Source organism: Anas acuta, chromosome 3 (genome assembly GCF_963932015.1).
Source record: "Anas acuta chromosome 3, bAnaAcu1.1, whole genome shotgun sequence".
Lineage (NCBI taxonomy): Eukaryota > Metazoa > Chordata > Aves > Anseriformes > Anatidae > Anas > Anas acuta.
In genome coordinates, this window is record NC_088981.1 from 36,935,565 (window position 1) to 36,963,412 (window position 27,848).

General features: G+C 41.7%; 1 protein-coding gene across 3 annotated transcripts in view; it reads right to left on the bottom strand.

The window, feature by feature from the left end:
- Nucleotides 1-13,878: 13,878 nt before the first annotated feature.
- Nucleotides 13,879-27,848, bottom strand: part of SOCS5 (suppressor of cytokine signaling 5) — a 31,351-nt gene continuing 17,381 nt past the window's right edge. For all 3 annotated transcript variants that reach the window (XM_068676646.1, XM_068676644.1, XM_068676645.1), the window contains exons 2-3: nt 21,402-21,494; nt 13,879-19,049 (exon numbers count right to left, since the gene is read on the bottom strand). In XM_068676646.1, the coding sequence (XP_068532747.1) occupies nt 17,427-19,037 (1,611 nt within the window). In that variant the 5' untranslated portion in view covers nt 19,038-19,049; nt 21,402-21,494 and the 3' untranslated portion in view covers nt 13,879-17,426. The remainder of the gene's footprint in view (nt 19,050-21,401; nt 21,495-27,848) is intronic.

Sequence of the window (27,848 nt, forward strand, 5' to 3'; positions counted from 1 at the left end):
ACAGAAGTCCTGTGGTTTCCCAGATGCAATTTGGGGAGACGATGGCATGAGGTCAAGCCAGTCCTGAGCAAAAGGTCTCCCCAGCACTTGATTCTTCTGGGTCACATACACCTCTCCACTTGGCTGTTTGAAGAACAGCTTTAGCTTTCCTGTGCTTCCACAGAGGATTGCACAGAATGACCATGCTCTCATTCCCTTTTGATTTAAGAGTTGCATAAGCACATAAGTGATTCCACGTTCAATAACTAAAATTAAAATTCCCTCTGCCCGTCGTCTCCTGCAGGAATGTGACTATTCTGCTTGAGAAACCACATCCTGTTCTGCATGATATTCAGATGGCTTTCTGTCAAAAGACAGAACCCAAGTTCAACAACCTTCCAGGACTGCTGCTGATCTCTTGGAGTCCACAGCAAACATTTCTGTGCAGTCCCAACAGCTGGGTCAGATCTGACGAGCTATAGAATTTCACATCAACCAGGACTGACTTTTAACCAGAGCAGATGCAAGGGTGTGTTTATGGGCCAGATAGACTCAGGATCCCCTAGGAAAAAGATTTTATTTTTCATACTCAGAACTTCTGTCCAGATGTACAAGGATTGTCCGTGTATGCTTCTGTATGTACAGCAGGGGTTGGAACCATCATGCAGTAAATCCACTCAGGCTTATGAGCCAGCTGGTAATCCAATGCACACACCACGGTGCATATATTCTGCTTCTACAGAGGATATTGTAACTCTTCTGGAAAGTCTTACTCCACACACAGTTCAAGGCTGCATGGCAACTTTGCGTAAGTCTGATCCTCAGGGAAAGTGAGGCTTACTGAGCAGGTAACAATTCCCACACAAGTAATCAAGAACCTCCCAAAGCATCAGATGATCCACAGAGCACCTGGACCATACTCCTAAATCAGGCAAGAGAGATTTGGCATTTCTTGGACGAGGTCCTGTACTTGCAAACTTAAATAGGTATTAGTACAAATAGTAGCAAACCGGAGTACATTAACTGACTTGACAGCTTGAGATACTTTCAAAAGTTTTCCCTCCTACTCCCATGCCTTAGCATGTAAGAAAATCAGAGTGAAGTGCCTGACTTCTGCCTTTGGCCAGCTGGTTTGCACAGACCTCATGCTTTGCAGCTGAGCACCTCCACAAGTGCAATCAGTTGGCAGGGGCAGGCAGGCAGGGTGAGCAGTCATGTTGGCACCACAACGATGGATCCCTGGGCCCCACCACACTTCACTTAGAGGGCGTATCATGGATATTTTGACTTGAAGGTGATCTTCATCCCACCTGATGAGGCCAGCAACAGACTGAGGGTCAGGCTCACTTCCCAAGAGTGTGTAAACATCTGCCAGGAATGAGGTAAATGGGGTTTTGCTGTAGAAAAGGAGTCTGACTTTGAGGTCTACCCTAGCTATCAGTAGGAGACAGAGCTTTCGATGCACAGGCTGCGGCATCACTTCACAAGCAGCTTCAGTCAAACATGTCTATTTATGGTGGCAAGTTAAAGGTGCTATGACTCAGGTGCCAGAAGAGGGATCTCTAATAATACCTTCCAACTATATGTAATATGTAAATATAATCTGTGGGCAGGAAATGAATGAAATAATAAGGCGTTTATTATAATTATTTTAAAGGAACTTTTAAAATATTTAAGTACTTAAAATTTATTTACAGGATGGCAAAAGCTACTGGGAAGAGAGCTGGCGCTGGGTAACATTTTTCCCTAGGTTTCTTACTGGCCACCTGGCAACATGAGATAAACTCTATTTTTCTGCCTCAGTTTCTTTATTTTTACAGCTACACCAGGCAATACTTGGCTGCTTAATAAACTGACTTGACTTGATGGAAAGGAATTTACAAAACTTGCTGTAACTTATAACAATATAATACAGGGATGTTTAAACTGTGGTTTCTCCTGACAAAGCAGACAAATTTCTAGTTTGGTGTTTATAGCACATTAACCTGCATGGAAAAATGCTGGAGTGACAGCAGAGAAGTGCAACTCTGCACCAGCACGCGTGGCCCCAGACATGAGCAGGGCTGAGCAGAGAGCCAGGAGCACCGTGGGCACTCCCTGACCCCTGCATGCCCTCAGGAGAAGGTTCGGGGTGACAACAGCCATTGCATGGCTTGGGTATCTGCTCGGCTGAGATCAATGCCCATGCCCATCACTGGCCAAGCCAAAGCTCCTTGGGGACATCCCGCTCTCCTCTCCCCTGCTCTTGCCTGTGAGCAAGCAACATAGGACAGCAAACACCAGAAAATCCATCCGAAACAGCCACAGCATGGCTGCTTAACAGAAGGGGAACTCCCAATAATGGAGCAGAGGACATGCAGGGGTGTTGGAGGGTGGTCTCTTTTAAGAAGGGTTTGAAACTAAGGGATGTTTTTGGACAGTGACTCATGGTGCCCAGCGCACAGCTGGAGTAGGACTGCACGTACAATTACAGTTATTAAATTCAGTCATCTATAAACAACTGCCACTTCAAAGTGGGATCTCAGAAACCACACTTATTTCCCGTTCAAACTGTAGAAGAAAAATGTGGTATTTTTTTGATGCCAGCATGCAGCAGTGCTTGCAACAGCTGTACATGTTCAACTGAAAGGGAAATGATGTTTTCTGAAAAATTTCACCTCTGATACTAAAAATATGATCAGCACAAGAAGATCCATCAGCCATGAGATATATGCATTACAGAGACAACTTTCAGGCCCTTGCTCTCAGGGCAAGCTTTGGACCACTGATGTAGTCATACACCAGTGCACCATCTAGCAAAACCCAGAGTCACCTGCCTCCTCCTTTCTCAGTTAAGGAGAGAACAAAACTCACTGATAGAACTATAACTTTCTAAAGAACAAAATAGCTGGGGAAAGTAAAGTATGTGAGCAAAACAGCTGTTGAGGTAAATTCTCAAATGGAACCAAGAGAACCTTTGACAGCAGCTGTGGCTTCAAATTCCTAAAACAAAGAGAATCAAAGTGAAGCAGTCTCGTACCTGGCTCCTTTCCAGACATGCATCTGGATAACTCCTTGGAGGGGGCTGGCATGAAAGCTTCAGTGCAGGTTTTCCACTCAGAGGCCTTCCAGCAGGCACTCTGCTGAGAAAAATGTCCTGTACCTACCTCATGGACTGGACAGAGTCATCAACCAAGAAGAGGCATCAAGTGAGAGGCTTAAGAAACAATCCAACACAATGTGCTTGGGCCTCCTAAGCTTAGGTGTTTCTTGTCCAGTTGGCAACTGCACCTACACTTTGGGTTTTAGCATTTCTAAATAGTTGGTCAAACTGAGATAGGGCAGGGAGGAATAGTTTGAAATAACAGTTCTGCCTGTATCATGCTCTCCAGGTTGCTCTATGTAAAAAAGATCTCGTTTGGAAGGCTTACTACTATTTCTACTAGCTTAAAAACCTGGCTAGGTACACCAGCTACTGAGCTGGACCTTTTACCCCATTAAATTATTTCAGGATCTGGTTTTGTTTTGTTGGAGTAACACAAAACAGGTAAACAAAATTTGAAACTTTGAGGAATGCTATTCCAAGGTACTCACAGGAGGTTTTACAGCGAGTCTCTGAACATTTTGGCAACAGATTGATTTTGATGGAGCAATACGCTCTGCATTCATTTAGCAGTCCCCTGTTTCTGTTTGGATTTCTCAAAGTCGTTTGGGCTTGTGGGGATTTGAATTCTCTCTGGGTTCTGAGGGGAGGGAAAAAAAGAAAAGAAAAAAAAAAAAAGCATTTTTCTCAGCATTGAGCTCATAGCTTATTTAGCCACCATAACAGGGACAACAGCATTCCTACAACAGCATTACTTCTCTGCTTATCTCCACACTTAGTAGAAAACTTTCTCCTCTGAATCAAATCATTCAGTGTATCTTAAAGTATAAAGTATATTTTAGCTAAACCACCCAGGTTCTGCCCTTCAAGTTATCAAGATAAATGTAATTTTTATGTGATGAATTCAGTATTTTCAGGTCTTGCTGGCTTCCGGAGAGACTTTAAAATTTGAAAATAATGCAAATTGCTGTAAAAATAAAAATAAAACATAAAACTGTGAAGTCTGAAAAAAAAACACAGTCGTGGGGGTTTGTGTATGTAGAAGCAATCAAGGTTAGATCAGTCTGACTTCCTTCGTTATCGCAGATCTCAAAATTTCAACATAAAGACGGCAAATATTTAGACTGTTATCTCTAGTAACTGTGATAATAAAAATGATTTGGTTAATTCATTTTTTTTCCTTTGTATTTTACTATGCAAGCCACTGTGATACATTAGTTTTAATATGTTTCTTTACAGATTAAACTTTTCAAGTGTTGCCATTAAGAGATATTATTGTTTCACATGATAAATAGGATTTAGAAACAGTAAATTTCATCACAAATGAGAAGTCTCATTACAAATGTGGGTATGTCACAATTTACAGTGCAAAGCACTAATGTAACAGCTGCTAATTTATAGTTTAAAAACACAGTATCGGAAAATTTTCTCTTATGTATCCATTTAACGTTTTTAGGCAAAGTAAATTCTATGTAGAGCTTAACTAAACAGATGTAAAACAAATCCCAGCAAGCATCACCACCAGAACAGCAAGTCTAGCCAGTTTAAATTTCAGCAGATCACGATATGAAAAAAATAAATGAGTGAATTACTTACACTGTCTGTCTCCACAGCATCTTCAAAAAAGTTCATTTTTAAATACATCTACATTTTTAGTCATAATTATACACATAAAGCACAGACAAGAGGCATGCAAGGCCTCGTTCACAGGATAGCATGTGGGTGAGCTGCCATGGTGAATGTCTTCGTGACCTGTGGTAATCATCTTTATGAGGCCAGCAGGCCTTTCTGTCACACAAGCAATTGCTGGGATCACGATCAAAACTCCTTGGGGCATGTTCTGAGGGAGGCATTTACACAAATCACAAGTACCTAAAACATCAGGCACGGCATTACTAGCCGGGCGAGGGAAGGGATTGTCCTGCTCTGCTCTGGCGTGGCCTCACCTTGAGTACTGTGTGCAGTTTGGGGCTCCACAGTATCAAAGGACATAGAACTATTAGAAAGTGTCCAGAAGAGGGCTACAAAGATGGAGGGGTCTGGAGGGGAAGACGTGTGAGGAGCAGCTGAGGTCCCTTGGTTTGCTCAGCCCCGAGCAGAGCAGGCTGAGGGGAGGCCTCATGGCGGCCTGCAGCTCCCTCATGAGGGGAGCGGAGGGGCAGGCGCTGAGCTCTGCTCTCTGGGGACAGTGACAGGACCCGAGGGAACGGCATGGAGCTGGGACAGGGGAGGGTCAGGCTGGGGGTTAGGGAAAGGGTCTGCACCCAGAGGGGGCTCGGGCACTGGGACAGGCTGCCCAGGGAAGTGGTCACACACTGAGCCTGCTGGAGCTCAAGAAGGGTTTGGATAACACTCTCAGACATAGGGTTTAATTTTTGGGTGGTTCTGTGTGGAGCCAGGAGTTGAACTTGATGACCTTTGTAGGTCCCTCCCAACTCAGGATGTCCTATGATTCCCCACCCTCCATTTGCTGGAAGACAACAGACCGAACCTTTGGCCATCTCAATACAATAACAGTATCAGTTGAGCATGAGGTTTTTGCTGTGGCCAAGTATGATTGTTATTGACAAACATGCTCCGGTATGACTGCCATGTATCATTTGTTCAACTATAAAAGCCTATGAAAGGCCTGAGAGAAACAGGTAACACCTGCGCCCAATCCTGATTGATTTGCTGAAGGCAAAGAGGTAGCTGAGTCAGTCAGCGATGTGATAATATTACAGAGGATGAACACAAGGCAATGTGACAGGCCATCAAATATTCCTGGGTTCCAAGCCAAATGTGGTGAGCAAAGAATAATGGAGGCTCAGGCTTTCCTCCAGCAAATGCAAAACAATAAATTTCTTATTTGGATGAGTGACTTAATGCTAACAGGAGACAAAGCACAACTGTGTTCCAGTGAGACTGTGTGACCACACAGGAGGGGCCGGGAACAGTACTTCTGTTCTGTGGGACATTTTGAGGAAGGAGGTGAGCATGCACCATCTGTGGTCACGTTGCCCACATCATGACATCTATGCAAACAATGTACAAATTCACAGGTTGAAAGGTGCAATAATTTTACAGGCTAGATGATTAGGGAACGGGGGCTGCTGGGTGCACCCCAGGAGGTAACCAGTGAACACTCTACAGCCTCAGACAGGCAGTGCTGCATAAGGCAGACCACTGTTTCTGAGTCTAGCTACTCAAATTCCCAGAATAAACCAGAACACCCTCTCAAAGATCCCTCCTAGTTTCCCATTGTAAACTCATACTAGTTTCTTACCTCAAACAACAGCATTTAATTACTGTAGAAAGAACCAATTAAGTTGTTACAATACACAGAAATAATTAAAACCCACAGCTGCAAATTCCATATTTCTAGAGCTAGAAGATACCCTACAGAAAGCGGCAGGCGACATGCAGACCCAGATGTGGTTGGCACTTCCAGAATATCACGCTGTTTACAAGAAGCTCCCACCTTGCCATTTATACCCACCGCTGAACCAGCACACAGATGCCTTCACTATTCCCGTGACCATTTACATGCCCAGCAGCATGCACTTTGCTCACCATGCATCTGGAGCAGGTGCAGTGCATGTATTGCCTCCTCATTGAGGTCACTCTGATTGAATGTATTTTCAGAGCAGGTCACAGAAGCAAGGTTTTGCCAGGAGCAATGTCCATTTCTACTGACTATTCACATGGTAGACAGCCTTGCTACCCCTTAGAGCTGCACAAATGATGTGTCCAATGTGTATTTTGCAGCCCTTAGAAGAGCAGTGAGAAGGGTACTGTTCTGCTGAAACCACTTTGTACCCAGCAACCTCCTTGGTAAAGGTACAACCACAGTTCAGATACATGCTTTCCTCACTTGGTCACATCTGAGTTTTCCAGCTTTGGTGGTGGCATTTTAACCACATTTGGTATTTCCATCCTCTGATTTTCATTATAGATGGTGTCCCAACCAGCTCTTTGTTACCGCAGCCTTTAGATAAAATTGCAGAGCCCTAGGCAGCTGCTGTCGAAGGATCTCCCAGCCAGTGTCACAGTGATCAAACAGAAAACCAAAGGTTCCTCAATATCCAAGATACAATGTGAGGATTCAGATAAAAACAACTGCAGTTTTACTAACAAATAAAAAATAACAGTAATTAGCACAAAGAAACTCACCTCTGCCCAGATAGAAAAGTAAAGGAAAAGCAAAAACTGATTTTGTCAAGATGGAGAAAGTACAGGGTGGGTCAGCTGTAAGGGTGTATATTGCTCACTCTTTTCATTTATTTGACAGCCATCAGGAGGCCTGCCATGGCCTCAAAGATCAGATCTTCACAGATGTCTAAACCAGTTTAAATATCCCCTAAGGAAATAGATTTTAAAGTAACATACAGAGGGAAAGGAAAAGAGAACGAAAGGGAGTGTTTCTAAATCCTGAAGGTTTCCAGTCATCACAGGATGAAGGTAAGAATCAGCGTTTGAGAAGCAAACATGGCTATAACAAAATTTTTATCACACTAAAACACTAGACAGCATGCCAAAACAAAATAGGAGGAATATGTCCCTGGGGAAAAGTGATGACTAAACTTCAAGTGGATAATCCAATTACTTGGTTTTGCACACTGTGGCATTCATTACTACTGTTAATTATGATATCTCACCACAGAAAAGCGAAGCTGTGATTTTACAATGAGAACCATACAGCTCATAGACTGAGCACAACGAAGGGGGCTTTGAGTGGAGATTGTGGCTGAAGATCTGTGAGCAGATCTGAAACGTAATGTCAATCACTGCCTGCTCAATCAGTGTTACTGATCGGCAAATTGCTTAGTTAGACAAAACCTGTTGCAGCAATACTAGGATCTAGGGCAAGCTCTGGAGGGCACCAATGCCTACTAAGTATGTAGTGCAGTAAGTGATGACCTGCTGGAAAGTGACTTCCAAGGCATCTACCAAGAGCAGCAGCCAAGTGGTGTTTCAGGGCACTACTTAACTTTTCTGGGCAACTGTATCTCTGGAGCTGGTGCCAGTCTTAAATTCATGGGAGAGATACCAGACACTTGAGAAATTCAGGAGATCTTAAAGTGAAACAGATACCAGTCTTGGAAATGGTTCTTTCGAAGCTAGTGCTGGAATTATTTGCCAGTACCCTTTCCTTTTGCCTCCAAAGTAAAATAACCTAGCTTTGGTGACCAGGCGTAAGGATTGACACCGTGAAGCATGGAATCAAGATGAAGCTAAAGTCTTCGGGAAGAAAAGGCAAAAAAGCTGAAACTGTGGATGCTTCTTAGAAGCTCTTGGCTTAAAACCCCCAGTCACAGAATGCTTCCCATATGCTTTTACTTGATTTTTTTTTTTATTATTAATTACAAACACCATTTACAAACACTGGCAAGATTCATTTGATGGTCAAAGATGGCTGTGCCATTAAGAATAGCTTAAACCACAGCCATAGTGCAAAGCCATGCCCGCAGGGATGAGAAAGCAAATTTTCAGCTAAAACACAAGTTTGATAACACCAACTCAACTGGACAGTTAGAAGAAGAAAGGGTGAAGGCATCCTCCAACCAAGAGCACACAGCATGTATGCCAGCCAGGGGAGCAGGGAAGGAGAGTACCTTTACAAATACTGCTAGGGCAGAAGGACTTGGCTTCGGGATCAGGCACAAGCATGTCCATAGTGTGGTTATACAAGCAATCGTTTGAAGGAGAAGTCTGGCTTTTTTCTTCTTGGCACATAATGAAACTGAAGACAAACGGTGTATAAATAAAACGGCGTGCTTCAGTAGTACAGAATGATAACAATCTCAGCAATTCATTGGCTCATGCCAGGAAATTCTCCTCGCACACAGCTTGCAGGTTATCAGCTTTATCAGATTGGATACAAAAAATAAAATGACAGAAGCGAGAAGTCAAATATAGTGTCTCAACAACAAAGCTTGCAAGGAGAAAACAACACTTCACATGGGAAAAAAACAAATTCTCATTTGACAAAGGGCTAGGTTAAGAAATAAAGGGCCTAAGGCACACAGAACCCTACATACCTGTGTATCACGTATATCAAGCCCATAGCAGTCAGCTACCACTTGACCAGAAACATTCAATCAAATACTGAGTAGCCACACGTCTACCTCAGGTCTACCGCTCAGTGAAGGAAGGGTGTGAGACACTCCCAAATTGCACAGATCACTCCTATTATGCTGCTCATCGATGGAGCTCCAAGTCTTTCACAAATGGATCAAGTATCACTATCATTCTTCCTCTGTTAAAGGGAAACCTGAGACAGTGAGCAGCAACATGTCCCACTTACCCCACATCTAGGAAGTCTGACCCTTGGCAGCCCTTTGTGACCTTACAAAGATCTGTCTCCCACTCTTATAAATGAGATGAATTTACATATTCCATCTAACGTAAGAGATGAGAGCTGCAAGTAAAACTATTCTGAAGATTAGAGAACCTATATATAGTAGTTACTATTCACTTCAGTTAAGAAGAGACTACAGAAGTCCTACTGCAGGTTTTTAACCTTGACTTCCCAGATTTCATGGGACATCTGGTGGGACAGCAAAGTGAGAACAATCACAAACAGGTCTTGTCAGCACTATTTCACCCACGCCTATCCCATTAACTTCTGGGAAGCTCAGATGTGGAGTCATTTTAACACTTTTCACATCGCCAGCTGCTTCAGACATGAAGCAATACCACAAACCCTTTTTTTATGAACTCATTTGTCCCGGTCCTCTGGGTTCAGTGGCAGTAACGCTGCATCAGGAATCTCTACTGTGCAGATTTGGGTGTCCAAGTAAATGTGGACAACTGGAAGCCCCAGAAACATCCCATATAGGTACACGTTCTCTTCCGCACAACTAATGCACATAGACACGTTCATTCTAGGACCCTTCCAATATTTACTGTATGTCTCTATATCCTATTCTACGTACTTACAGACCTCTTGTACAGTGCACAGCCACAACATGAACAGGTTTCTGAGGTGGACTCCTAACACTCCCTCCTCTAGGGCAAATGATGCACAGAACTGATTACAGAAATCTTACCTTCAGATTACCTGGTGCTTCAACCCCTTTTGAAATGTTTTTGTAAGTTTTCAATACAGAACTTATTTAAACACTCAAAATATTTCATCATTAGTATTAAGAATAATGATCTCTGCAATAAGTCTAACAGAATCATAGCCTCATGTTTTAAACATGCCATTACAAGAGGTAAGTTAATCTCTGTAACTTTCATTTATTAATCAGCAGTGGATTTATTTCAGCAGAGGTTAAGGCAATTAACCTTCCGCATGTTTCAGTGAAGCTAAAACCACAAAGACAACCTCTACTTAAAACAGCTGAAAACGCAGTTTTGTTTTCGGGCTTTTGTTTTCTATGAGTTCGTTAGTGATGATCAACTGACATAGGTAAAAGAGCCTAGAAAAGATGTATTTTCAGGAGCAACTTGCTAGAAAAATACAATAAAAACTTGAGAAAGCTGAAAAAGTTGCACAGAAAAAAACGATAATACTTTCAGAGAACATCACATTGCCCGTGTGCCCATTTACAACTCCTCACAAGGAGGATTTTGCTCGGTTTTCACCATCAGGCCCAAAGGAGAACCTCCCCCGTTTTGCAGGAAAACAGCTTAGTTTGTGCTAGCTAGGGTTGTACGCACACGTGTGCATCCCAAAATCACGTATACACCACGCATAACTGGGGGGGGGGGGGGATGGACACAACAACAACACAGACAGACACTGAGATCTGAGAGAAAGCTCACTAAATTAAGATCTTGCTGGGATAAAACTTCTAAAGAGGATAATTAATGGTCTCTCAATCTCTTCGCTCATTTATTTCAGATGCAACAGAAACAGACTGATATAAACATGAGTTACTGATTATTTCAATCTAACAACTACTTATCCCTTTGACTGTACAGCAACTAAATATTTGTAGAAATATCTATTCACAGCATAGATTTAAAAGGATTTCTCTAAAACCACAACTTCTTGCTCCCAAACAAACATAGAAGGAAACCAATACGGTAGTTCATACCCCGTTTATTAAGACAGAGCCATCTATTACTTCATACACTGGTTGGGTAGCCATAAATCACATTATTTTCTCACTATTAAGATGCAAGACAGTTCGGCAACCGGTTCACAAAGACAAGCTGGGCAGGATGGAGAAACATTTAAGTTGCAGTGGGATAAAAGCCACCAAAGCCAGCAGGGCCTAGAAGAGCGCCGTCACACGAGGCACTGGCGTGGGGCGAGTGGCACCGCTGGCGCAGGGCGGCCGGGCAATGCCTGGCATGCTCTCGAGCCAACTCCTCGAGTGCCCCGCGGGCCTGCCAGGGCCCCTGCAACTGGAATGTCGGGAAAAGGTCCAGGGACCGTCTGGGTGCCGCGTTTTTGGACGCCCACCAACGACTGCATCACCGAAGCTACAGATTTCCGTGCGGGGATCGCATAGTTTTGTAAGAATGAAGGCTTCTGGTAAGAAAGTTTATAGTGCAATCTGAATTAATTTGTGCCCACAGTGTCATTATTCATTCTCCCAAAACAGTTTAAATATAATCATGTAAGAATTTGCTATCTCCATAAAGATATTACAAAGTAGTGCTTAAACAGTTAGTGACTACACATACTCGTTCTTAATAAATCTCTCATCGTGCTTTTTTGCAAAACTACAATATGAAAGCAAGGAGTGATAAAGCAGCAAAGTACTCTTCTATCTTTCAAAAGCTATTAAAATTCTCAGGACTCTAAAAATATACCTTATCGCACAGGAAGCACACACAATGCTCAATTTAACAGCTCCTCAAAGAACAAAACCTCATTCTGCTTCCTCTTTGCCAACGTGCCACCAAGTTAGAAATCCTGCTGAGAAATCAGAGCTTGCTTTTCTCCAGACAAGCAAGTTCAGATATGTTTCTGCTTGTCAGTGTAGCTGTGTGCTTAACAAGTAAATCTGTAACCTGACCTACATCACACACACACAATTATGTACTTTTTTTCTTCCTGCTGAAGACAGGAAAAAGAATGGTTGAGCACCATATGCTTTAGCTCATAAATACATTGTGTTGGCCCTAAGAAATCTGATAACAGCTGAAGTTTTAATGCATATTTACAAAGTGCACATCGAACCAGCTTAAAGAGCAGATACACAATAGTTACCTGGATAACGATGAATTTAGAGACTTCATCAGGTTAATGTCCCACTTATATACAGGATTTGTAAATGGAATAGTGTACAGAAACAAGAAAAATGGCAATGCTTCATTGAAATAACAGATTTAAATTTTGCTTCTTAAAACAGATACTATCGAATCAGTATGGCAACGTGCAAGCAAATTAAATGAAAGAACAGATTTATTTTCATTCCCTAAATATAAGGTTAAAGTCATCAAGAAGCTTTTTTGGGAAAAAAAAAAAAGAATGTTGATTTAATTCATAGCAAGAGGGGAATCTTAAAAAAGAATCTTCCAGAGATCATTACCTCATAGCAAAACATTTGCTTTAAAGTATCTTACTGTGAAGATATCAAGCTTTTTTTTTTTTCCTAAGTTCTTGCTAGTAGCATTTTTAATGAAAAAGGAAAAAAAAAAGCATAAAATTCAGATATCTGAAGTCAACTGCATTTGGTAGACGCAACCAACGGCCGAGTTACGTGATTCTTTGTACGTCACTTGTGAAAGGGAAAACACTTGGTGTCATAACATGCTTTGTAAGAATTAACACTTTAAAAGCCAACTGATCTCATTTCTGCCTAAAAATATTTTTCAAAAAAGCAATTAAGAACAAAAAAAATCTCCTTCGGTCACAGGCAGGAGACAACTGCTTATGGAAGGGTGGCAACAGCAGCAAAACACACCAAGCTTGTAGGTTATAATATATAATTACAAGTGAAAGTGCAAAGAAAGTAGTTCTTTCATTACAATATATGCAAGTCAGGCACAAAGTAAGAGAGACTTATTTAAAAAAACAATATATTAATGCTCAGGATATTGGCGTGCTTCAGGTAGCTTCTAAAAAGCCCATCACTGCACACATACCTATCCAGGGGCTATGCAGGTTTTTGAAGACCAACAGTTAGCACATATCATTCCATAGCCATACTTCAGAAAAACAGAAATCAAAAGTATTTTCATCATTTTAAATATGATTTGTTTTAAAAAAGGAGATAAATAGCTATTTTAGAAATAATCACAGAAAATTCAGTTGAGAAAAAGCAGCATGCTCCCTGCAGAACCACTCTGTATGGCACTCAGCACCTTCTGACTTTACACCTCCAGCCCTGCAAGCGATTTTACAGCAGATACAGGCTTTAAAGCACTCTGCAAGTATTTTGTAGAAGCCTGGCTTGCACGTGGAGACTAAAGCAAACTGGGTTTGTATCAAAGAAAAGCAGAACGTTTGCTTGCTTCCAAATCGTGCAGAACCTTGAATGCAGACTTGGCGATGTGAGCGACTGACTGTCAGGATGAAGTCTAGCACAGGAGGGGGTTACGCAAATACACACACGGGTCTTTCACAGACCGTATGCATCTTACTCACAAAGTGACAGTCTAACTAAGAAGTCTTCAAATACACACAAAATTTTAAGTACATAAACGCAAAAGATGTCTTTATTGCTTAAGAGAAGTTTAATTCTGACAAGCAAATTATTTGGACCTGTCCTTATCCTTAAGAGTACTTCCAGAAGAGTTGTCTGAAAAACTGATTCAAAAACTATAACAAAAGACCCTCAGATACAGTCAATGGACTACATTTGTCCAATTCCATGGGTACATGAAAAAAAATCCTAAAAAGATTTAATTTAATGCCCTATTCTTTAAAAAATATATGGTTTAATGGTCTTCTACAATGATCTAGTTAGAGTAAAACCCTCCACACACATTGTCATTGCCATAGCGATACCATTCTATTTACACAATTTTCCAGTGTAGGGTAACATTATATGGAAATTACAATTATTACAACTTCCTTCTCTTGGTAAAGTAGAACTGCTGCGGAGTTCCTGAAGTATTATGATGGGTGCATTTACACGTAACAAAACCACCAAGTTGTGCTAGTATTCAAAGATCCAAACTCCCACATAGCACCACCACCTTGTTCTTTTTAAAGATGGTTAGCCCACCGAGTAAGCTCTACCTTACAGCTCTTTCTACAGCAAAAAGAACCACCTCCAAGAACACTTTATATCATTGAGTACCAAACACTTATCTGTCACGTAAGCAGATCAGATTGGAATCATTACATTGAATCTCTCTGTAAGAAAACTGGCTGCTTGTGCCCATCTTTTTAAAAGGATTTTGTAAGATTTTCTACCCCAAACCAGAATGTTAGAGCAGAGGTGTCAAGTATTTGCATTCTCAACATACCAACGTTTCATTGACTTTAGATCTGAAAATAAATGAAATAGTTGATTAGAAAAATAATCTGCAACTTAAGTCAGTTATATTTGTTAAAGTCTGCTTATGTAATTTTTAGCATAAGCACACTAGCAAGTTATTCTGTATATTTCAGTGAAGCAAAGCTTTAAAACTGTTGTAGAGATATACATCATTGTTCTCATTTGTGTGCATCTGCGTGTCTGTCTCGAGGGAGCAATAAATCCTCTCTGTGAAGACCATTTACACAAATGAAAGCCAACTTTGAGATTAGTTTTTATTATCAGTATTTTTCTAAAGATTCACTACATGATTAAAAAAACTGAATGAATGTGTATTCCTGACCACGTTGATAATGTTATAACTAGAATCGCATCAGCTAGTTTATGACAAGCAACTGCAACAGGTGTAAACAGAAACCAGGCCCCCACACTGGGACAGAACTTGGTTGCAGGTTGACTGAATGATACTAATATTAAAAGCAAGATTTTTAAAGTAAACTCATCTGGAATTCCGATCCGATCAAGGGAACAGTGAGAATGACACGGTGAAGGTACACTTGGGTGCAATTTCATGCTGGTGACTGTTTTCCTCTTTCTACGCAGGTTTTAAACCAGGAGTTGCATATCCAATGACACACACAATTCCAAAAACTGAAGTGACCATCAGCACATTTGTACACATACGTACATAAACTCAGTATTTATATACTTTAAACAAAGCTTCATTTTAACAGTTGAAGTTTTAACACAGGAAAGATCATCTACTACAAAGAATGCATAACGGGATCACAGATTTTCCACAAGCATATAAACACATCTTAAAGTGCTTCCTGGGTGCTTCAGATGAACCCCTTTCAGTATAAGCTTCTGTGTAGTGCTGTTCCAGTCATTACAAAATTATTTAAGTCATTCTTCTTTAGGTGCATTGTGTATTCAGGAAAAAAATGACGACACTGTTGACGTAAAAGTTTTAAGCTCCACCAACATAAATGTATACACTACATAAGTTCCGATGAAGTTGTCAAATACTTTGGTTTATCATAGTTTAGGATAAATATTTGATAGAACAGAAATTGCGCCTCTCCACTCTGATTTCCACTACAAAATACCCCAACGTAAATTGACAGTATTCTTTGGTAAAAACAGGACATTTGGCCAGTTTGTGTGTACATCTATTTATTACAATAGTCTAAAAGTGAACAAATGCCACTGCTGTACTGTCAATTTAGAGGAATAACCATTCCTTGCTCAGTGGGGAGTATCAAAATATTAAGCTTAGCAGTTAGCTATATAACAAGCTAAAACACATTCAGCAACTATTACAGGGGATCAATAATGTTTTAGAATATTTTTTTTGCTTAACATTTATCCTTTACAAAAACTTTAAAATGCTCTATGCCTGCGGACAAGTTCATTACTTCGCTGTGACTACAGAAACATTCAATGGTTTACACCGTCGGGTTTCTGATAAGCAACATAACAAAACCCAGGCAGGAGCATGGCGTGCTGGCCAATATTACCTACACTAAGGACTAAGAAAAGCCTATTAAAAACTCAGTTAACTGCTACAGGTTACGTGAATATATAAAAACAGAGCAGATATACAAGTATAACACTGAACATACTGTACTTTATTAGCACAAAAAGCCAGAACAAGGCACAGCAAGCAGAAAAATACATCAATAGAAGGGTTAGTGTAGCATACAAGAATAACGTTTATTGTACTTGCAGCCAAGATGTTCCCTACCTCGCACAGGTCACTGCCATAGAGAAGTAAGTAATAACGTACTGTAGCAGCTGGTAAAGAAACTAGGGAGCACTCGTAATTGGTACAAAACATGAAACGGGACAGGGCATTCCAACAAAATTTTAGTGCAAAAATGTCTAAGACGGAACTATTTTAAGTTCCATCTCCAATTAAATAAGCAAACAGAACTTAGAATTTTGTTTCCAAGTAATCTGTTGAAACTATTATCAGTGCATATTACTTTAAAACATTTAAAAAAGCGCAAATGGAAAGATATTTACAAATAAAGTGTAACAGTACCTTTGAAACCTGACATTTATTTCAGATATGTCAGATTTTGTATTCTGATTATAATAATTCAACCACTCGTAATTTTCTCCATAAAAATATCAGACACTTTAAATAAAAAACATTGCTTCTCTTCACTATTACCTTCCATTGTAAATGACGAGTGGTCAGGCCACCAAATTCTGCTTTAGAAAAACACACAAACTGTTGTTTCATGGCAGTAATCTAATTCTGTGCCCTGCCACCGAATCAATAATTCACGCTGGAAGGTATTTAACTGTCCAAGACAGTATTACTTTTGCTAACAATGCCACTTAAATCTCCAAGTGTTTAAAATAGAATTACAGTACTGAGCAGGCATATTCAAGTCTTAACGATTAGGAAACCCTATACACTGAGAAAAGCATGATTCATCTGCTAGCATCAAAAGGCCGTTAACTCTTAATGGACTGCAGGCCATCCCTGCCTCTAGTGAACTGCTCTTGATTAAAAGAAAATACTCTTATTCACTACTATCTGCAAAATTATCCGCGAGCTAAATTAGTACTTTGAGAAGTGAAAAGTTTTCAAGAAGGTATTTTAAAAAAATACTTCAAATATTAGCAAAAATGCTCCTCCAATAAAGTCTTTCTTTATTAGCATCACATGAATGCCCCACGGAAAATGCCTCATAGTTTCTTCATCCAATTACTACAGCTATAAAAACAAAATATTCAGGAATTAGCAAAAATATTTTCATTAGGCCTTAATGAAAAACGTGCAGAATTGTGTCTGCTTATTGTTTCCAAGAGGCATCACAACTTAGTTTGATTAACAGCAGGCAGCATCTGACAGGATACTAACACTCAGCTTAAATAGGATATTGCAAAAAAGCTAGACGTTGTTGGTGCGTTCGCTGCAGTTAAACTGTAACACACAAGAAAGCATATTCTGTAAGCTTATTGGGGATTCTGATTTCCGTTTACTTTGCTTTTATAGGTTCCCGCTCCAGCCATCGCACCCTGACTTTTTGCTTATAGTGATACTCCTTTAGAAAGTCTTGCAACATTGAAGGTAGAGGAAGGTCATCGATTCCATCGTACGTAGTGCACCTGCAGATTACTGCCCGGCAGATATACTGCAGACTAAAGGGGAAGGTCCTGTTCAGGGACACGGTAAGCAACGGTTCAAAGAACATGCAAGAGCTAGGGTCTTTGTAGTGTTCCAGAAGCCCTGTGACAGTGGAGGAGTGAAACACACAGGGGTCGTGGGCATCAAAACTGAAGTTGTGATTCCACTGCTCGATGCGTGCGTGTAGCGATCGGTTATAGCGACGGAAGCTCACAGAGAAGAGGTAGTCCTCTTGCGCAGAATCCCTGAGCAAAAAAGTGCCTTCGGGTTTACCCTCCAGAAGTGCTTCTGCCTCGTAGCGGTCCATCACGCCCCAGTAGCAGGGGTTACCTGTGATCTGCAGCAAGTCTGGCACAAGGCAATGGATGTAGTCGATCTGAGTGTGCACCTTCCAAGCCCCCTGCCTGCTGATGTGGCCGTGGCTCTCTCCGGACATCTGACGCTGCTTCTGCCTGCGTGACTGCAGGCAGAGCGTTGTCGTGTCCTCCTCAGAGTCGCAGTTTCCTGGAGGGGTTAGATTTTTGTCCCCGGTCAGCTCAGTCATACCAGGGGCTAGCTTTGGTCCCAGTTTATACAATGGATTAACCTGTGCTGTAGCTTCAAAAGTGTGTATTTGGGCATTGGGAGGGGGATCCACCCCTTCTTCGATACTGAGCCTGCGTCTCTCCCGCAGCCGGTCTTCCTCGTCTTCCGTGGAGACCAAGGAAGGATCAAACGTATCAAAAAAGGTTGAATGTGGACTCACAGGAGCTGTGTGCTGTTTGATCAGGTGCCACTTCTGAGCCAGATCGGAGCCTGCAGGAAAAGGGCATTTCTCAAGCATCAGTTCAGAGAGGTGGATCTTTCTTTTGTTAGAAAAGAGAGGTTTGGACTGCTTGCTGTAAGTTCGCATGGGAAAGCACAGCCCAACAGTGTCCTGGAGACGCTGTCGCAGGGAACGGCTGCCTACTGTCCTGTTCGATACTGCATCCATATCATGGACAGAACTCACCCCATACCTTCTCTCCCGCCTCTGCAAACCACTTCGCGTTCTACCAAATCTCTTTTCCGTATCCAAGGAGCTCTGGGTTTTGGTAGAGCAGGAATGTTTCTTCTTCCCACCCCAAGGAGCATGCCGAGAGTAAGAGTCCCTGCGAGCAAGCCTCGCTCCCGTGGTGATACATGAGTCGTTCTCTTTCTCAATGCTTATTTCAACAATCTGAGGAATTTCTGTGACACAGTTTTGGTTCCGCCTTGCCGAATTCTTGGAAGGACTTAAACCTAGTTGCAAAGCAATGTTTTCTCTCAAAGGGCTGCTGGGTTGCTGTTGGGCCACACCAGTTATCTGGATAGCTTTGTCTTTAGCAGATGAGCAACTACTGGCGTTCACAACCACATTTTCATTTTGGCTTCCACCTTCATGACTGAAGAGATTCTGGCACCTGTATTTGAAATTGTTCCACATCTTTCCCACTTTATCCATGGATTATGTTATCTAAATTCAAAAGAAGAAAAAATATTGTAATAGAACAGTTTAAAAAATGAGAGCACACCTTCAGTTATCAATTAAGTTACAGACTGAACACACTACAGCTGAAGTGCCCTCACACTTGCACAGATACGTAGCACTGGCAGGCATCACACCGTTCTGAGACTCAGAAAAATTACCTAGAAGAAAATGTTTTGGAAATTACAAACATCTGATTTACAGCCCCCTCTGTACTTTCATCAGATGATTAAAAATTTAGGTAGAGCTGCATAATTGCACTTGACAGACAGGAAATACGATCTCAAATTCTTCATTTTAGGTGTCACATTTAACTTATGACTGCCTGATAAGCTTCCAGTAGGTAGTAATAAAACAAATCCTGACAAAGAACAATTTTGGTGACTCCCAACTATGAGAACAGTTACAAAAGACAAGATGAAATTGCACAAAAATTGAAATTTGGAGTGTTGAGCATTCACAAAAAAAAAAAAAAGGGAAGCAATAAGGTATCAGCAAAACTTTAGAATTATAAAGCCTCTAATACATTAGTAACAGCCAGACAGACATCTATGCATACATACATCTAAAAAACATCTGGCTTTATTACTCAAGTCATGAAAGAGCACAAGAAACTCTTCAATCTTTAGTAAGAGCACTTAAAAAGAAAGCAGCTCTGCAGTAAAAACAGTGATAGTGAATCATGGAGATACAGTAAAGAGATAAACACATTAGCAGTGTGTGTTCTGCAACTGCTTCTTCAGAAACATAGTCTGATAACTGGAACAGGACTGCCAAAATCACAGGACTGCCCTAGGACACAGAAACAGGTTAATTCTGTACTGAGAAGTCAGGCGATGCCAAACTAAATTAGATCTAATTAAGTTCTGAGAGAAGTGCTGAACTTAAAAGAACTAAAACATGTCATCATATTTAACTCTTAATGGAAACTGCTCACTTGTATGGATATACATTATTTTGAAGTAACATTCCTCTGTTGCTGCTGTGTTTTTTTTTTCCCCCCCAGCTAGACAGGAATCTAAAACAGAGATCAAACCCACTGGGTCTTGTGAAATAACGCGGATGACAGACAAGGAAGCAATAGTCTAGCAATGCAGCCTAGAAGCCCCTTAAGATAGAAGCACAGCTGTAAGCCTATGACTGTAGCAGAATCCACTGGCACTGAGGATAAGTCAGAGGTATGGCTTACATGAGAATTACGAACAGATGACTTGAAATTCTTCCTAACTGCTATGGGAATAGAAAAGATTTTTCCCCCATTCCTTCCTCAAATACATCAGCAAAACCAGTAAGCTAGGTATCTACACCTAATTACATAAAATAAAACCTTCAGAACTTAGCGTGGACTCAGGGAGGTGGATGGAAGGAGAAAAAAAAACAGATGTTAACAGCCTCTGTAGATTGCTGGTGCAAGTTACCTAGAACACAGTGCTGATGATAATCTGAATAAAAACCAAGCAGCTGTTAAGAAGGAAGACACTTTTTCAAGTAACTTTTAGATAGAGAAAAACTAGCCAAGACAGGAAGTCTTACATGTAGCAGACTCTACAGAGTTCTGTGCATATGTTAAAAGTGAAAGTGTGTAAGCACATGAGTGAGGAACGTCCTCCTGATTTAACAAACTGCTACATTATTTTTTTCTGGAGTGGTCTGGACCAAGCTGGAAGACTGGGGGAGTTTTAAGAGCAGCAGACTAATTACACCAGACCACGTACAGATTTGTATAAACTATACAAGCACCTATCATGCCATCACAATAATCAGAGCTGCTTGTGGAGTCTCTCAGATTATCCACACTTACGCAGAAGCAGCATACGTTTGATGTGTCTTCCTGTCAACACCGTATATATAAGGTTAAGTTCTACCCACTTTTCTCTCACATTCTCCATTTCTTCTTCTTTCAAGCCACCAAGATATATAAATTTATCTTTGTGACACCTACTAACCCGTTGTCATAATTCAGCTGAAGCCAGCCAACAAAATTTAAAGTTTTGGGAAGCAAAAATGAAGAGACAATATATAATCTCCCTTCCCTTGGGAAAGAAGGCTACGAACTATACATATGTTTGTGACAATGACTCAGAATTGCTCTTCTGACCAGTCATACATTATTCACTATTGCTCACTATTGCTCTTCCTTTGCACTATTAGTCTAAAATGCCTTTAGGCTATTGGATGGGTTGGAAGTCCTTTATACCTGCCCACAACTTCCCAAAACAAACAAACAACAAAAAAAAAATCCATCCATCCACAAAATCCCCACCATATCGGCTTAACAAACTATTTTTTGAAAGTTAAATTTAAAGTCGATTACTTTGTCATAGTCAAGAGCATTCTTACCCAGAAAAGCATGAGCCACTGCTGTGTCTTGACTTGAGAATATACCTCAACATGAAATTGCTAGATGCCTTCTCTCAGTTGTGGACATGATTACTACAAAAAGAAAAAACAGTATTTTTGTTAGATGTTTGAGTAACTTTTCAACTTGATACTTACAATCTGTCAATGTATTAAAGGGACATTTCACTAATTATGCCTTCCATGTGTGCATGAACTGCCTGCTTATAATAAAGCATAAATATGTATATAAGTGCCAATAAAAGGCTTCACAGAACTTTTTCCATCCATTAACCACGTTTGTCAGATAGAAGCCTGGGGAGGACCCTCAAACAAAGCTTAAGAAATAAAAACAAAGTCATAACATCTGGATCACTGCACTCAGGCCTGTAAAAATGGTTTCCCCACATTTTGGTTTCAAGTCCAAAGCAGTGGTTCCTACGTTGTGGCTGGCAGTGCTGTCAGATCCCCGCATACTGCCTCCCCTCCTTGTTTCCAGCTGCTACATCACATCAAAAGGCAGCTAAAAATACACTTTTCTAATATTACTTTTCCAGGTAAGCAACTGCTATACTTGCCACAAGGATGTTACGTGATTGTGAAGCAAGAGGAATACGAACCGTGATTCTAAAAAGGGGAAAGTACGTGGAATGCAAGGCAAGTTCTTTAGTAAAAGAGTAGGTCAGCGCTTCCCTAAAATAATGATCGTATTGTTTTTCAGAAATCCAAGAGGCATTAGAGGATTTTAGCACAGTATGCTCATGCCACTGTCAAGTCTAGCAGGAACAGGACAGAGAGAATGGTTTGCTTCTGCACACCAGAACCAAGCCTAGGACAGGAGGAAGAGTTAACAACACACTGACGAGTTATTCTTCTCTCCATTCTGCATTTAAGTATTAGCATACTTGAACATGACATATTTACTGAAATAAAAACTACAGGCTTGATCATTACTCCATGGATATCAGAAGTTAACGTTCCTCGGCAGAAACTTCAGAGTAATGTCAGAACAGTACCAAACATACCAAGCTTCCATTCACCTATGGAAGCACTAAAATTGATTAAACGCTTTTGAAATTAGGCTGGTGAGTCCTGTCAAAAAAAAAAAAAATCCATAAAAATAAGCTTTCCAGAGAGCAGAGTTACTAGTACAAAGCTAAGATTAAGCCAAAGGTGAAGTTCTTTTCGCAACAATGAAGTTTATACACATTCCCCTCCCACCCCCTGTATTTTTTCAGCAAGTCTACAATAGCTCAGCCACTACAAACTAGTACAGCTGATTCAGAGCAAGGCCTTGAAAGAGCAAACAGAAGTAAGGCCCTACAATACGGGCCGTACAGTTCTCAGCAAAGCCTTAGCTAAATCGTGACGTCAGCCAGGCCTAGCAGGACATACCCACATTCCAAGCAAAGCCATTTTACTGAGCACCCGTGGCACGGGGGGACGCACACTGACCTCTTAACTCGTTGAAAAACCTTAAAAGTACAGGGAAGCTGATCTTGAAGTTTCATGCTGTACGTACGGTTCCTAGTTTAAGCCCTTGTGCCGCTGCCATCGCTCGGTGCCAGCCGGAGCGGCCTGCTCCAGGCGCCGCCTGCACGAGGCACTGGTTGCTTCAGGAGCCATCCTTTGCTAATGGAAAACAGCTTCCTGAATTTGGGTGACTGTCTCGGTTAAACCTCTCAATCATGTGTTAGAATGCAACTTGAGTCATTCTGAAGGTATTTGGTATTCCATCTAGTAATTTCAAACTGGTTTAAATCAACACGCAACAGGCTCGCGGTTTCACGGGTTTCTTGTGGCAGCGCTAAGGTCGACAAAATACAAATTATTTCTGAACTGGCCCTAAAGCCATCCTCGTTTTCCAAAAGAGCACTGCCTGAGAAAGTTATCTTTGGAAAAGGTTATTTTAGCCTGAACAAAAAATAAACCTAATCCCATCAAAATCCACAAAGTGAATTCATCACTTTGTAAATTTTCTCAGAAAAAGTTATACTAACATTTCCACAACAATCCCCTTCCAACTGAAAATAATTTGTCTCCCTTAAACTGGCCTAAGTTATCTTAAAAATAACAGGTAGTAAGCACTCAGAAGGGATTACAGATGCAGTGACACTATATCCCCTCTTGCAACCAGTTCAGAGGCACATCCAAAGCCAGGAAGTTTGTAGGAGCACTGTATCCAACTATTTTGAGTGGATAAATGATGAAACTAAAAAAAAAGGTAGGCAAGCCATTAGTTTAATAGCACTTAAGTGCCTCATACCAACAGGTTACCGTGAAAACTCGGGCTGTTCTTCCCAGAAGTGTCGCAGCATCCAGCTAGAGCTGGGGCCACCCTGCGTGCCAGCTGGGCTGTGTCCTAGAGGCAATGTGCTTGTCTCAATCTCACAGCGGTACTTCATTGAAAAATAGATGATACAGTAAGTTACATTCTAAGTAACTCCTAAAAATGTACCATCTTCACAGAAGTCGTAACACAATATGATGTAGGACACCTTAAAAAGGTGCTTATTTCAAAACCAAGAGCCTACAAAATTCTCTGGTTTGCTATTTTCACCTTATAACAGTTTCAACACATTGAAAGACAAGAAAATAAAACATTGGAAGAGAACAGAGACAGACAACTCCTACGAGTCAAAATTCACCCCACAAGGATGGGAGACCCCATTAAAGAAGACACTGCCCTCCTGCACCACGGCACGCTTGCTGAGGTGGTTAGTGCCCTATTCTCATACTGCCCAGCGCCTGCTATGGGCTACGGCTCCCCCGGCCGCAGGGACAGGGCTGCTCACAGCAGCACTCCCCAGCCTTACTCGGCCAAAATGAGGAGGGCTGGCCAGCTCCTCCCATCTGAAGGAACCCACTTGAGGAAGGGAGAAAAGGCAATGCTAAGGATCACGAAGCAATTTCCTCCCTTCCAATGCACATTTCAGAAATAATGAATTGCTGCTGAAATCCTAGGAACGTTTCTTAAAAAAAGAAGGAATAAGTTAGCTGCAGGCTCTGGTTAGTTCAAAGCTCAGTGGTGTTGGGAGAACGATCTGAAGGTCCAAATTCCCAGACCAGAGACAGCCACTACACCCAAAAAGGTAAAGGATATCAAGCTACAATTCCAACACCACACCAAGGCAGCACTGCAACCAGAAGAAATGGCAGCAGCCCCCTCCTGGCCACACGTGCCGGTACAGGACACGGTCTGTACACCGTGCAGCTGCTCAGTCAGCCAGCTCAGGGAACTGATCCAGACTAAAACTAATTATCAGAAAAAAGTCTCAATCATTGATGCCATTTTTTTATTATTTTTTTTTGACTTCTTTATAAACATTAATGTTAATGCAAGGGAGGTGCGGATGAGGAGAGGGGAAGTAACAGCCAGAGCAAGTCTGCTTCCTTCCACAGCTGCTCTGGTTCATTCTGCCCCCACTAGATGATGGGTACTTTGAAAAGAAGTTTCACCTGAAGCCTGTATCTTCATCAGACATGGGCCTCTGCTTGCAAAGATGAGGACTGTATGTGAGCTACTTCTCTGAACACTCAGGTTGAAAGTTCAGCCACTGACCAGGTTTATTTGGAACACAAAACACTAAGTCGGCTTGATGCAGCCCCCTAAAGCACACTGAAAGCTACAACATTCAAGGACTTAAGTTGGCAGAGTGTCAAGTGAAAGAAAAATTATGGTATTTGCCATTGTTTCAACCTGAAAGTAAGCAGTAATATCCTCCCCCTCCTTGGTGCAGGTTCACAATGAGCAAAAAGCACTCTCAGCTTGCATAGCTGATGTTCTGCCACTTTCTTTCCAAGCAGCTACACACGTGGTAACTTCAGTTCAGAAATCCTGCTTTGAGATTTTTTCAATGGTGGGAGGGATAAATCCTTGTATCCCCTTGTTAGGCTTCGGGGTTCAAAAAGACAGTGTCAGGACTGCATGTGTTCACGTGTTAGATTATAAAACACTGTACAGCTGCCATCCACTTCCCTTCTCTTCATGAGATCCAAAATTCCTAAAAGAGAAAAGCATGAATGGAAGAACAGCATGTGAACAACACTGCACCAAAATAGACAGAGGCTTGTTTCCGAAGTACTTTTTCCTGTACTTATACAAGCCTAGCAGATAATAATACAACTCTGATGAGCAAAGTAATTATATGAGGATCACAGAACTAGGCACTGCAAGCAGAAGCTTCAGGTGTTAAGGAAGAAGTAGTGCTGCACTGATCTACTGAGAATACCCACAGCTCCAAGTAAAGACACCCTCAAACCACTTAGGCAGTAACCTGATGGCCACTCACCATAACAAAAATCCACACAAGCAACATTAAAAGGAAGCAGTTTCCTTGAGATGACCTCCACACACCATAAGCGGGCAACTGAACATAACGTCACCTTATCGGTTGCAAAAGAAATGGAAAAAGCAGCAAGTTGGTAAAGGAAGGTACCTGCTAGAGAAGGGAACTCCAGGTGACTCACTGAAATAATGCTTTCTCTACTGCTACGTAGAAGTATTCCTGAACACACACACACATATGTATAATTGGTGGTTTGTTTTCAAAACGTGGGCAGAATTGTTCCAGGCGGTGTTCAAGCTAAGCACAGCAGCCCTCTGATGACCTCTGCAAAAGCCATTAGGAGCTTTCTTAGAAAAGGTTACGGACCTCTTCCCCAGCAGGGCAGAATTTGTTCCCACTTAATGAATGCTAACAAAGCATGCTCTCCTCTGTCAAGTTCTAAAACACAAACAGGTCTCAAACTGATATCAATCATCATCTGATGCTTATTTGTACGTAATTCCAGGGCATTACGAGTTGAGGAAAAGCCTATCTTAATAGCTGTGCCTCTCTAAAGCCAAGGAAATGGGAAGCAAAGTTGAAAAGATGGGTCAGTCTCATAGCACACATCCCTGACTAGCTCAGTAGAAACAGCCAAGTTAAGGTAGTTTGTAAATAGAGCATTTTCATTGCAAATCAGCTATCTTGCAGATAGCTCCTCTGTTCTGGGGTCCATTTATACTCTCAGTCTTATTTCTTATTTCTCTCAATGTCCTACATTTTTCAAGACCCCAGCAGCCTGCCTAATGTCTCTCGTCACAGTACCTTTACCACCCCCCAATAACCATCTCCTTTACGCAGCTCTTCATGCACTCAGCTGCTTCCCTTGTGCCCTTTCTAGCTGACCCTGTAAGAGACCATACTGCCTAATAGTAACTAGCTGGCTGCTGCATCACAAATTGATTTAAAAGTTGGATTTGTCTTTCTCTAGTGATGCACCTACAACGGTGACTACGTAGGAAAAACAGTATTGATATTTGTGTAATTTGGAAGGTTTATTAGGAAAGCTGCCCTCCTTTCAAATTTCAGTGAAATGGACCAAAAAGTTCAAAGGTTTCTGCAAACATTAAGTGAAGAGAGTGATGGCTTTGCAATTCTTCAGAAATCAGGGCCTATTTCCTAAGATGAAAGTCAGTGTTATACTGAAAACTGAATGCTGCTACATGCACTTAAAAAACAAAACACCTCTCTCACGATGAGTTGTTCAGTTCACAAATTTGCCATTTGTGCTGCAAGACGCCCATACCCACCGAGGCTTTATAGGTAGCATCTGCATTTTTTGTTCACTGCTAACATTAATGGAACAAAGCACTAGATAGTAGCAAGGTCACACGCAGTGTAAAAGACAACAAGAAAACTCAGGAGAGATCTACAACTAAAAATGAGCTGCAAAGGCAGCAGCATGAATGGCTTGATGGGTTTAAGAAATATGAAAATTTAGCTGCAATTTATAGTACACCTGTGTTAACATACAGCCAGTAAGTCAGTCCATTGTGCCACTGTGATACTGAAGAAATTAAATTTCCAGCGAGGAGGAGGGAAGCACTGGACCAGGCCGGTCTCTTATCTAGCCACAGCCGCGCCGTGCGTCAAGCGGAAAGGTGGCCAAGGATGGGCAGCTCTGATAGCATCCACAATCTGCAAAGTGACCTTCAAAATGATCCAGCTCCCACCCTGCCTCCTCTTGGGGGAGAAGTTCAGGAGTAAATCCTTGCGCCACCAGTTCTCTCCGATCAGTTCCCGTATAAAGCATGCTTTCGTAAAATAGAAGCGTGTCTGGGTAAGCGCAGAAGGAAACCTGTGGCTTTAACCTGCAGACACGTGGCAAGCTAGGAGTTAAAATCCTGCTCAGGACTACCCCACAGCTGCTGTCAGCAGTCAGGCTTGTCAGGAGAAGCTCTGGGCTGTCTTGACAAGACTAATTGGCAGCAAGCACCTGGCTCCCCAGGCCGGGCAGGGGAAGGTAAAAGAATACAAACCCTGCAAAGGAAGAGCAGCGGCTGGAAGGCCGCCAGCAGCTCTAGCCTGTTTCATGCCTTCACTTTGATCCCCAGGCAACTTCATCCTAGGCCACAGCCAGCCAGAGCTATCAGAACCACGCTCCCTGCAAGCCGCCGGCTGA